This window comes from Physeter macrocephalus, chromosome 16 (genome assembly GCF_002837175.3).
Source record: "Physeter macrocephalus isolate SW-GA chromosome 16, ASM283717v5, whole genome shotgun sequence".
Taxonomy (NCBI): domain Eukaryota; kingdom Metazoa; phylum Chordata; class Mammalia; order Artiodactyla; family Physeteridae; genus Physeter; species Physeter macrocephalus.
This window is the reverse complement of record NC_041229.1, coordinates 100,596,345-100,608,790: the sequence shown is the minus strand read 5'-3', so window position 1 is coordinate 100,608,790 and position 12,446 is coordinate 100,596,345. Positions and strand designations below refer to the sequence as shown.

The 12,446-nt window shown below is 61.1% G+C and overlaps 1 protein-coding gene across 2 annotated transcripts in view; it reads left to right on the top strand.

The window, feature by feature from the left end:
* The window catches only part of SYT7 (synaptotagmin 7), a 64,119-nt gene that overhangs the window by 24,914 nt on the left and 26,759 nt on the right, over positions 1 to 12,446 (top strand). Inside the window, exons 2-5 of one of the 2 annotated variants that reach the window (XM_028501493.1) lie at positions 70 to 173; positions 4,350 to 4,429; positions 8,413 to 8,544; positions 9,463 to 9,687. In XM_028501493.1, the coding sequence (XP_028357294.1) occupies positions 70 to 173; positions 4,350 to 4,429; positions 8,413 to 8,544; positions 9,463 to 9,687 (541 nt within the window). The remainder of the gene's footprint in view (positions 1 to 69; positions 174 to 4,349; positions 4,430 to 8,412; positions 8,545 to 9,462; positions 9,688 to 12,446) is intronic. The other variant, XM_055091697.1, reaches the window with a different exon arrangement.

Below are 12,446 nucleotides of genomic sequence, written 5' to 3'. Positions count from 1 at the left end.
GGGCTCTGGGCTGAGGGAGGGTAGCTGGCCCTGGCCAGTGAGGGTCTGACCTGTGTGTGTCCTCTCCAGGGGCGCCCACCCGCGATGTCCTGCTGGTCTCTGCCATCATCACCGTCAGCCTTAGCGTCACTGTCGTCCTCTGCGGCCTCTGCCACTGGTGTCAGCGCAAACTGGTGAGGCTCCCAAGGGCCCCGGGGACGGGGCCTGGCCCTGCGCCCCACCCCCCTCAATTACAGGCTCGTGAACGCTCTCAAGGGCGCGCGCAGATGACCCACTTGCCCACATTAGGCACACTTCCGTGGAAACTCACACCACACGCACGCACGCGCAGACTGAGAATCAAGGCCCCCTCCCACACAGCGCCGAGCGCCCCGTCCCCTCCGCCCGCGGCATCCAGCACAGGGCTGGGCGTGGCCGAGCTGGGCCTCCTGTCCAATGAGGAGGCTCCGCCTGACCCGCCCCCCGCGCCCCCACCGCGCCCCCCCCCCCACCGCCCCGTGCCCGCACATCCATCCTGGTTCTGGGGGTTTGTACAAGCACAAACGGCTTCTTTTCATTTTTAACGAGGGCTGGGAAATTAACGAGCAGGATTAGGCCATCAGTAAGTAACGAGACCATCAGGAGGGACATTCATCACCGGAGGGCGCCGGGAGGAGAAGCCGGGCTGAGCCGCCCTCCCTGCGCCCCGGCAGCTCCCGGAGTAGGGCTGAGCCTCGAGAACCCTACTCATCCCCTGTCCTGCTGCCCCAGCTTAGAAGTGCGATGGGGACTTCGGGGACTGCAGGGGGGACCCCCGAAGGTGGGCCCAGAGGTGTCCGAGGTGTGGGGCCTTTCCGGGCTTAGGTGAAGAACGGTCCCTGGCAGGCACCTTCCATGCCCCAGATTGAGAATGGTGGGAGTGAGGGCAGGGTGCCGCATCTGGGAGCCCCATTCTCTCCCTGCCCGGCCACAGAGGGGCGGGGGGCGCGGTGGGGGGAAGGGCTGTGGCCATGGGTGCTGTGTAGGCGGGGGCTCGGTGCCTTAGTCCCAAAGAAGAGAAGGGGCAGATGCTCCTGGGGAGGGCCCAAGAGGCCCATAACCCAACGTGCTTCCTTCAGGAAAGGCAAACCCGGGAAATGGGAGTGTGATCCGGGGATGTTCAGCTTCAGGCAGCTAGCTCCTTTCCCTGGAGAGGAGCCAGGGAGAAGGCCAGCCCTGCCCCACATGTGAGTGTGTGCGAGTGTGTGTGTGACTCGGGCCCACTCCTTGCATGCAGGTGCCAGACTGGCTGCCCTGCATTGTTCCTGGATTTCCTGTCTCTATGTCTGTCTCAGAATTTGTGTGCGAATGTCCTCAGAGGCTTGGGAGTGGCTGAGCATGCACTGCAGCCCTGTGTGTCTCGTTACAGGGCCCGTTCGGCTGTCTGTCTGTCTGTATTTGAAGGCGGGGCGGGGGGGTTGTATGAACAGGCGCTGCTGGTGACCTTGAGTGGGGGTCTTTTGTGCTAAGTGTGTCGACTTTGAGGGCATTGGTACAGCATGTGTGTCTGTCTGTCTGTCTGGCCCTGTATGGTGGGATGTGGATCATCTCTTCAGATCCCCACGTAAGTGCTGCAGTGTGTGTGTGTGTGTGTGTGTGTGTGTGTGTGTGTGTGTGTGTGTGTGTTTCTCTGTGTTTGTTGAGAGCGCTACCCCCACACACCTGGAGACAGCAGTTCAGAGATGACAGCTTTTGTAGCAGGTGGGGGGCTGTCAGTGCAGTAAGTGCCTTGGGAAGCTGAGAGCTGCAGAACCTTCCCTGGCCCAGCCCCTCCTCCCACCCTCCAGCCAGAACTTCCTCAGGGGTCCAGACCACAGTATGTCACTCTTGACTTGCTCCTCTGAGCTGCTGATAGAACATTACTTTGCCTAGGACCCCCCCCAATCCTGCCACCCCCTTCCAACCCCTGGTCTCAGAAGCCAGGGAGCTTTCTGTCCAGGCTGTCTCCATGCTCCATGGAAGGGGCTTTCAAATGCTCCCCCTGCACAGTTGCTGGGCTCTCCTTGCCTGCCTGTCCCCTCAACAGCAGTGACGTGATACCTGACAGCCCAGATCCCATTTCCAAACATTAATAACTTCCTTAATCTCCAACTGGCTTTTTCCGGATCAGCCTGGCCAACCCCCTCCCTGATAAGCAGGCTTGGGGGACTGGGCTCCTTTGGAGCTGTTTTATGTCTCCTGGACCCTACCTGGGGTTCCTATCATTGCCCCATTAACTTCCCCTGACCCCCAAGGCAAGTCCTGCCCTGGTTTCTGTCCCCCACGTGCCCCAGCTCCTCTGCAAAGGGGTCCTTGCCGCTGGAGGGGAAGCCTCTCTGAGCTGTGGAAGGAAGAGGGACAGGCAGAAGCTCCCAGAATGCCCTGGGTGAACCAGGTGCCAGGCCTTGGGGAAGGGGCAACGGACCAGCCTTCGAAGAGGGTGCTGACCAGAGCAAGTTCCCTGAAGAGTAGGAAGAAAGAGGAGAAGGGGTGAGGGGTGGGACGCGGGGGGGCTCTCAGCAGGGTGCTCCCTGCCCCACGCTGCTGCAACTGCTAGAGAATGGGGGGGGGGGCGGGGCTCCTGCCTGAGGGTCCTGCCCAAGAAGGGCCCTTGGCCACCAGGGAGAGGCTCCAGGCTCCTGACCTTCCCAGTTGGAACTAGGAATTGTTTGGTATTTGAACTTCTGGGTAATGATGGGAGGGACCGGAGCTGAGCTGAGAGAGGGCAGCTTTTGTGGACCCAGGGGATCCAGCAGCTCTGTTTTTTAACTCTTAAAGTTCTGGCTCAGAGGCAGTGGCCTGAGGCTTGGACCCCTGGGTGGGTGGGGCTTCCAGTTGATGGATTTGGGGAACTGCCGGGTACCAGGCTCCACACCAAGTACCAGAGCCCATACAGTCCCTGCCACTGGGGGCTACGTTCCCAGGGGTGGGAGCTGAAGTAGGTAAGCAGAGTAATAATAATAATAATATCTGTGATGAGAAGCTTGAAGGGTGAGGGACCCAGGGCTGATCCAGTGACATCACATCATTTCAGACAGGAGGGGAAAGGGAGGCTGGAGAGGGCAAGGGACGTGAGCAGGGTGACGTGGAGAATGTGGGGCACTGCTGGGACAGGACCCTGGCACCCCTGAGACATAGGGGTACTGGAGGTGGCATGAGGGCCCTCCCCCCACCTCCACCCCCTTCCTGGGAGCTCCGCTGTTGTTCTCCCTAAACAGGCGGCTCCAGTCCCCGGAAGGGGCTGCAGCTGGCAGGAGCGTCAGGGAACGCGGCTGTGCGGCTTTTATTTTGCTTTAGGGAGGATGCAATAATTGACTGTTGTGGCTGTGGTCTTGGCTCACATGACGGGATGTTGGAGAAATGTGTGCCTGCGTGTGCGTGTGCGTGTGCATGTGTGTGTGCGTCCCCGACCCCACTCGGCCGGGCAGGGGCAGGCCAGTGCCCAGTGGGAGACAGCTCCGGCCCCTGCACAGCCCCCCTCCCCCGCCCAGGCCCGTGGCCCCTGGGTGTGCATGAGGACATTTGGTAGCAGCCAGGAATGTTAATGGTGCCGGGCTCTGTGTGAGCTAAATTTAGAAACCCAAACCAAAAAGGTGAAAGGTGCTCACCTTCCTGGCAGCAGGCCCTGGCACCGCTGCAGCCCTTCCTCTAGCCAGGGGACCTGGCACGCCCACCCCGTCCTCCTGCCCTGCCCCCCCCTCCACTCATGCTGGTTGAGGAAGAGCCAGGCTGCCCCCAGCCCCAGCGTCAGTGGGCAGCCTCGCTTCCCAAGGCTGCCTTCCTGTGAAGGAGGGTGTTCAGGCCCTGCCCTGCCTCACGGGCCCAGGGCAGGAGGGGCCCCAGGGAGCCCCCAGACAGTGACGGACATGGCCCCGGCAGGACTGGGCATGGGCCCTCTCCCCGCCCCTGCCACTCACGTCACTGGCCACTGCCAACTTTGCCCTGCAGGATGCCACCCCACCATCTGGGGGCAGTGACGTGGCCAGTGGGATGTGGCCAGGCGCCTGAGAGCCGTCTGTCCACGGCAGAGGGAGATATGCTTCTGGGAGCCGAGCCAGAGCCCCAGGAGACAGGCAGATGGGAGGGACCTCATCCCTAGGGGTCAGGGATGGGGTGCAGGTCAAGGGGGCGGGCCAAGTCCTAGAGCCCGATGGGGCCCAGGAGTTGCCCGCCAGGGATCAGGGATTGGTAGGGCTGGCACCCCAAGTTGGTGACACCCTCACACATTGGCCCCAGACCTTGTTGCCGAGGCTGGGCTCCAGTGTACTCCCCTCCCCCCAGGGCCCCGTTCTGGGGAGGCAGGGAGAGTCCAGCCCTGTCTCCCAGGAGTGACCCTGGTGCTGTCTCCACAGGGCAAACGCTACAAGAACTCCTTGGAGACGGTGGGCACGCCAGACTCAGGGCGTGGGCGCAGTGAGAAGAAGGCCATCAAGTAGGTGCCAGGCTTCGAGTTTGGGGTGGGGCACGCAGGCAGCCCAAGTGGGAGGACCACCCCCCCAGATCTGGCCACACACACATTCAGTTTCCCCCTCACAACCTGGTGCCTTGCTCTCTCCCCAGCCCAGTCCCATACACCCACTCCCAGCACCTCAGGGTGGCCAGGGCTCCGCCTCTTCTGCCTGTGCATCCCAGACCCTCACAGTGTTCCAGGGCCCCCAGCCCCATGTTCCGGCTGCTCTCGCTCCCAGCACTGTCTGCCTCTTCCCTCAACCCCGGGTGCTGCTTCCCCCTTCCAGCCCTCACATCACACACACGCTGTCCCCAAGCCCTGCCTAACTCCCCTGCACCTCCAAGCTCCTCCCCCAGCCCTGGGGCTGGGAGCCCCTCTCTGGGGGTGGGGTGGTGGCGGCTCAGACTCTTTCCTCAGACCCCACCGATGTTCTGAGGGTAACCTGGAAGAAGGACTGACAAAAACCCTGGGGACCCCAGCAGGACCCAGTGTTGGTCTGCTCAGGGAAAGCAGAGCGATGGGGAGAGACTCTCCCCTCCCCTGTCACGCCCGGTCCCCACTTGCTGCCTCTGGCTCGCCCCGGTTTCCCCATTTGGCTCTGAGATCCGTCTTCAAGTCGGCAGGTCTGCCTTGCACTGCAGACCACCTGCAGACCCCTGCTGAGGGTCACTGGGAGACGCTGGGAGAAGGTTCTCAGCTGGTTGGGGGCTCTGGGAACAGGGCAGTAGGGGTGGGGCTCTCCCTAGAGGGCTCTGTACCCTTTGGCCAGTGGCCTGGCCCTTTCCTCTCTGCTTCTTGGCCTAGGCCTTCACGGGGAGGCTGCTGGACGCCCCTCCATCTTAGCCTGTCAGCCACGGGCTCCGCCTGGAAGCGGGGCCTCCCCCAGCCCTCCCTGCCCCACCCTGCCTCCTTCAACTCAAGGCCCCAGCCGCGTCTGCCCATGCCTTCCCTCCTGCCCTTCCCCCGGTCCATCTTCCTCTCTTCCTACTTGGCTCCTTCCTCTCCTCTTCTCCTGAGGGCTCCCTCCCTGCCCCTCCTCGGCCCCCCTCCTCTTTTTGCATCTCTTGCTCTGACCCTGTTTGGGGCCTTCGCAGAAGCTGTGGGTGTGTGTCTGTTGGGGGGCGGGTAAGTGAAGGGGTGGGCCAGGCGGAGGCTGGGCTTGGGAGGAGGCTGCGGGGAGCCTTTGAAGCTGGGTTTGGTTGCACGCTCTCCAGTCTTCAAAGCCGAGAGCTGGCAGGTCTCGGGGCTGTCGCAGAGCCCAGGCCCCAGGCTTTCTGAGGAGGGGAGGGAACCACATGGCGGGAGCACGGGGCCAGCCCGGCGCCTGCCACCTCCAGGCCAGGCCTCTAACCGAGTTTGCAGCCACGGTCTGGGCCAGAGAGCCTGTCTCTGCCAGCTGACCACCAGCTTCCTGGATGAGGCTGTGTGTGTACTAGATAGACCTAAAAAGGGCCCACAAGAGAAGCGGAGAGGGTGCAGTGGGGCGGGGAGCAGGCTCTGCAGGCCCTCTAAGACCAAGTGAGGGCAACAGTGGGTCGTCCCCTGCCTCTCTGTGGCTCTGCAGTCCCTGCCCCCTCCCACCCTACCGAGCTCTCAGACCCTCTGCCCCAAGGGAAGAAAGCAACCTTTCTTGTCTACATGCCCCCAGGTTCCTAGGCCTTTGCCTCTTCCCTGGGCCCAAAGCCAGTCGAGTGGCAGGAAGCAGGGTTTACCTGCTGCACAATCTCCCCCTGGGCTTAGGACCTCCTCCAAAAGGATCGTGTTATCAAGGATTCTGGGAAGCTGCACTCTTTAATACTGTTTCTCAAACTGTGTTCCTCAGAGCACTTGTGCCCCATAAAAGAGTAATAGTGATCCCATGAATCAAGGGTTCCATGACCAACTAAGTTTGGGAAACACTGATATTCATTGGCACATTAAAGGCTCTGAGAAGTCCTGCAGTACAGGAATCAGTGTTTCATAAACTTCTTTAATTAAAGATCCTCTTTTCTGGTACCCCAGCACACAACCCAAGGGACCCTGGAGCTCCTTGGAGCACAGGGTGGGAGACCAGCCTGGCAGTGATGACCCTGGGTGGATCTTTCTCTCCAGGACCTAGGGTTGGATGGCCCTCGATTTTGGAGATCTGGAGGGGGCAGGGGGAGAGAGGCCTTCCAACTGCTCCATCTCTCTGTTACACTAGGGGAGGGGGCCAAAGTATGTCTCTCGTGGGAATAGGGAATAGGCCCTTCTGTGGAGGGAGCCTCCCCAGGGAGACCCCCCCCCAGTAGGGTTCCATCCCAGTGGACTGTTCTGCCTCTCCCACCTCCGGCACCCACTGCCCCTGTGAGCTGGCTCAGGGCTTTGGTCTTGGACCCTGTGCACAGAGTCTCCTGTGAGACGTTTCCCAGGTGCTCTCTGGACTGGCAGAGACTGACCACAGCAGGGAGGCCCAAGGGGGCCCTGCCCACCCTCAGCCCAGGGCCACTGTCTCCTCCTGGCCTGTGGGGACAGCTCAGCTTCTCTCCCTCGTTCTCTCCTTGGTTCCCGAGTCTAAGGCTGAGAACCAAGGTTGAGGTCAAACTCTGGAGGTGGTGTGGGGGAGAAGCAGGTCCCCCAAGAACACGTTTCCTCCATCCTCGGGGGGTGCCTCCCGACAGCACCCTCCCCCCAGCAGGGCTCTCACCTCGGCCTTGAGCAGTGGCCCGGCCTCGGCACACGCCAGGCCCACCTGACTCTCCTTCCCGTAGACGCATTCCTGAGGGCTCAGGCGTGGCGCCTTTCCGGAATGTTCCTTTGGCCTGGGAGTCGCCCTCCTCTCCCTGTGCGCCCAGTTCTGCTCTTCGGAGTCCCAGGAGCCTGACGAGCTGGTGAAGCCCCTGGTCCTCTTGGGGTTTCCAGGCCATGCCTTCTGCTGAGGCTTCTGTTGCCCTCCTCCAGTGGAGGTCCCTGCCTTCTCTATGCTTCTAGCATATCTGCTTCTTCGGTAGGACATGTCACAGAACAGGAGGGGGTGGGGAGACTGGGGTACACGTTCCCTTCCAGACCCAGCAGCTCCAGTTTGGAAAAGGACAGGGGCAGGCCAGGTGCATGCCAAGGGCTGGAGGCTGAGTCTGCCCATCAGTCCCCCCAGAGAAGGGCAGGCTTCCTCTGCACAGGCCCAGGCCTCCACGTGAAGGGCCCCCCCGTGACCTGCCAACAACCACCAGGTCAGAGGCCCGGAGAGACTTCCCTTTGCTGGGGTGACCCAGCCACCACTTTTGCAATGACCAGAGAATGCCTTCAGTTCAGCTGAGATCTGGCCAATCTCCTGTGAAGGCTGCATCCCAGGCTTTCCCGAGGCCGGGAGAGAACAGAGGAGGCCAGGGGGACCTCAGGCCAGTGGGAGGGGGAGAGACTGGCAGGGAGCTGGGTCTGTCCCAAGAGTGGCTCCGTTAAGTAGCTGGAAGGAGGGAGAACTTCCGGTCTTCCAGAATCGGGGCCTCAACCCCGGCATGGGAGAGCAGATGGCTCAGCGGTTACAGCCAGCCTTCGGGTTCAACAGGCAGGGAGGCTGAGGCCCAGCACGTGGGCAGCAGGGTCGGATCTACCTTTCAGCAATCTCCAGCCAGAAGCCAGCACCCTGTCCTCCTCCCACTCCCCACACCATCGCCATCCCAGCCCAGGCCGCGTCCCCGGCCCCCCCTCCCCTCCTCTCTCACCAACTTTCTCTCTCCCACCAGCTTCCCGGTGCGAGGCTCCAGTCTGCCCGCCTGCAGCTCGCCTCCTTGCACACTGCTTCTCCCGCCCTGGAGCGCGTGCGCGTGTGTGTGTGCGCATGCGCCCGTGTGCGTGCCACCCGCCTCTCTTCCCCTCACAGGAGCCGACCCCGGCCCGCCCCACCCTCCGTGCCCCGGGCCCGGCCCCTCTGCCCGCCGCACAGGACTTGCAGTTCTTGTTTCTTCTTGTATCTCCCTGTTTTCTCCCCTCTCTCTCTGCCCCTCCAGTGATCTAGACAGAGACTTTTGGAATAACAATGAGAGCACAGTGCAGCAGAAATGGAGCTCCTACCCTCCCAAGGAGTTTATTCTAAACATTTCACCCTACGCCCCTTATGGCGACCCACGACTGTCCCTCAAGTGAGTGACTTTACCTGGTTTGATCATATGTACCGAGTATCCGAGTATCCGCGCACGCCCTCCTTCCCCCCCCCGTCCCACCCGGCCCCTCACTTCTCCTGCTCCTCCCCCCTCCCCACCCGCGCACCCCATGGGCAGGCTGACCATGGAGACGAGCAACCCCTCCTGACCCCCCTCGCCTGCCTGCCCCTCCCCTGCCCCCTCCCCCAGGGCTAGCCACCAGGAGCACCCCCTCCGCGGCCACACCCGGCCCCCCGAGCTGGTCCCCGTGGCCCCTGGCCCCTCTGTGCAGCAGTCAGGATGGGGTTGCCCGTTTTTGGTCCCTCCCTCTCGGTGTGGCTCGCTTCCTCCTCCCTGCTGTGTGCTGCTGCCCTGGCTGCTCTGGCGGTGGTCGGTGGTCGTGGCGGTGGTGGCGGTGATGGTGGTGGTGGTGACGAACTCTGACTAACACGGCTTTCTCTCTCTCCCTGCCTTGGGGCCTCCTGGCCTGGACGGCCCGCTCTTCCTCCGTCGTTAACCCTTCGTTGTCCTGTGGGATAGACTTGGAGGTGGCTGTCCTCCCCCCACCCCCGCCGCCCCAGCCCCAGGCGGTGGGGAGGGGCCCCCCTCCACTGTCGTGGTGCGTTGTTCTCCGACCCCAGCCCGTCCGGTCCCCTCTCTCCTCTCTGCAGGCTCCGCCGGTGACCCATCTGCAGTGCTGATGTCTCTCTCTCTCTCTCTCTCTCTGTCTCTCTCTCTCTGTCGTCTCTTGTCCGTCTGTCTCTCTCTCCTCTCTCACTGTCTCTTTCTTCCTTTTATCTGTCGTTGTTTCTCCCCCTCTTACCACCCCATCCCCCCCACCCACGTGTGGCCTGCCCTCTGTCCCCCCACCGCCACCCCCGGTGCCCCTCTGGACCGGCTGCCTCGTGGTGCCTCCAGTGGCACCCTCCTGGCTGGCGCCAAAGTGGCCGCCGCTGCGGGGCTGGCAGTGGAGCGGGAAGGCCGGCTGGGGGAGAAGCCGGCGCCGGTGCCGCCACCAGGAGAGGACGCCTTGAGAAGCGGCGGCGCTGCCCCCAGCGAGCCGGGCGGCGGTGGCAAGGCGGGGAGAGGCCGCTGGCGGATGGTGCAGAGCCACCTGGCCGCCGGGAAGCTCAACTTGTCCAAGTGAGTGATGGCCCCGCGGCCGCCAGCGTGGACAGCAGGACCCCTGGCATGCCCGCTGCTGCCCCCAGAGGTGCCGTCCCCGGCCCCTGGCTCATCCCATCCCTTCACGAGACCCCCATCATCCTTGCCATCGGGCACGATTGCCTCAGCCATGCACTGTGCATCTCAGCCTACGGCTGCTGCCCCATCGGTTTCTTTCTTTGCCAGTGACCAGGTCATTCCATTTCCTGCCCCCAGGGCAGCTTCATTTCAGTCCTTAGGTCATTCCATCCTCTTTGGTTGGCCGCTCCATCTCAGCCTCCATGGGCATCAGGCTGCAGTTGTTAGCCACTGGACCATCCATCCCTGGGGAGCTGGCCCGCTCTCAGCCTGTTTTCTGTCACTCATCTGCCACCGGGCTTTCCCTCTTGCAGCCAGCAGATGGCTCTAGACCCGGGGGTTAAGCCATTTCATTCTGACTCTCAGGCGACTCCATTGGCTTGTCCCAGTCTTGCTTGCACCGTGACGCCATCTGTTCCACAGGCCAACCCTGAGCAGCCGGGACGTCCCCATTGGCTCATCCTCATCTCGGCCGTCCCCATTGGCTGTCCCAGTCTTGGCCAGTGAGGGGTCCCACTCTCAGCTGTTGGGACTGTGTGTTCTTGGAGGTTGGGTTGTTGAGCCCTAGCTAACTTCTCTTTTCTGACAAAGGTGGTCTGGACATCAGACAGAAGAGCTGTTTCTTTTTTAATAACTGTCTGAGCTGGCCAAACAGTCAGTCCCTGCCTGGGAGCAGCAGACATAGGGTTGGCTCCTGTTCTCAGCAGACAGTATGTTCTCCCCTTCCACCATGGGGCAGCCTTATTCTCATCTTGGCTCTTAGAACCTTCCATTTCCCCATAGCTGAGCCTTCCGGGCTCTAAATCCTTTGAACTATGACCGTTCTCACCCATTGGGATATAGGTTCCATTTTCAGCTTTTAGAACTGCCTCGTTCCCAGCTAATGGAGCAGCCTCTCACTTAGAAGGCCAACAGCCCTGACCCCTTCTTAGCGGCTGGGCTGGTTCTCTTTAGAAAGCCTGTGGCTCCCGCCATTGGGACCACCGAGGGCCAGCGTGCTGAGACCTCATTTGCTTGTTGGCCTGAGGCAGCACGAGCGGATTTCTCCCCGACACTGAGCCTCCGGAGAACCCCAGAGGGAAGCCCCACACCCCCTCAGAGAGCCAGGCCCGGTGCCCCACCCGCGCCAGGTTGCTTTGGCCACAGGCTCCAGGCTGGCTGAGGCCTCTGCGCCATCCACTGGCTCCAGGCCTGGAGGAACCGATTTTACTTTCCTGTGACTGAGAGGTTGTAAGTTGGACTAATTTGGGATGTGACAGAAAACCAAAATGAGGTCAAGCTTGGAGGAGGAGGCGGCCGCCCAAGTGCCGTCCACCCCTTTCCTCGGCCTGCCCCCCCGGGAGCTGTGGGCCTCCCTGGCCAGCCAGGCCCACGCCTGCCCCTGGAGGTCGCCCTGGTTCCAGGCCTGAGCCAGGCAAGGCTGCTGCTGCTTCCAAGACCCCAGCTAAAGCCCTGTTTTGCTTTTCTCTCTTTCTTCCTTCCTTCCTTCTTTCCTTCTTTTCTTTTCTTTTCTTTCTTTCTTTCTTTCTTTCTTTCTTTCTTTCTTTCTTTCTTTCTTTCTTTCTTTCTTTCTTTCCTTTCTTCCTTTCTTCCTTTTTCTCTTTACTATTCTCTGACTTTCTCTCCCTCTTTTGCTCTCATTCTTTCTCTTTCTCTCTCTCAGCGCACAGGGGCGGCCTAACTGTTGTCCTTTTGATTCCCAGGATAGGCTCAGGGGGTGAGCCAGGCTGAGGTCTGGTTGCAGTGGTGAAAGCGGCTCCAAGGGCCCTGGGGCCTCCCTCGGGCACGGCTACCCTGTGGCTCTAGACCAGGAGGTGGCAAGCTATCTCTATAAAAGGCCTGATAGGGAAGAGGCTTTGCAAGTCACATAGTCTCTTTTATGACTACTCAACCCCAGCCTTGTAGCCCCAAAGCAGCCACAGACAGGATGTAAATTAATGACAATGGCTGTATTCCAGTAAAACTTTATTTACAAAATCAAGTGGCGGGCCAGATTTGGCCCACAGGACATAGCTTGCCAACCCCTGCCCTAGACAACTGGGATGGAAGGTGGAGGGAAGGAACAGAAGAAGTGGAGGTTGGGCCCTCTGAGGCTGTGGCCCTGCATGCGCTGAAATCTCTGGCCAGGAGACAAAGCAGACAGGTTGCCTGGGGAGGCCAGGGGTCTCTGACTCCTTCTGTCTCCACCTCCTGAGACATTTGCAGCTTCCACTGGCAAGGGAGCATGCTTCCCTGGGCCTGACCTCATTGGTCCCCATGGCAACCCTGTGATGGAGGCAATTCAGGAATTTTTACCCCGTTTTACAGAAGAGGAAACTGAGAGGTGGACTCCCTTTTCCAAAGTCCCACAGTTAAGAAGCGGCAGAGATGGGCTTTGAACCCTGGGTCTCTCTGACCCCAGACCACCTCTGATGAGCCGTGTCCTGTCTCCTGTCTGTCCTTGCCCTGTTCCCAGCGTGTTTCAGAGATGCTGGTGGCCCATGAGGCACGTGCCATCTTACAGGTGCACAGAGGACAGGATAATTACCCTGTTCTTTGTCAGAACCGTGATAAACTGGCCAGCCAAGTGGTTTCCTGCGTCCCCTCCTCTGACTGGGAGTCATTCCCAAGATCCCGGGAATTGACCCTAAGCCTCAGAAACAAGGAACCCCACAAGGAGG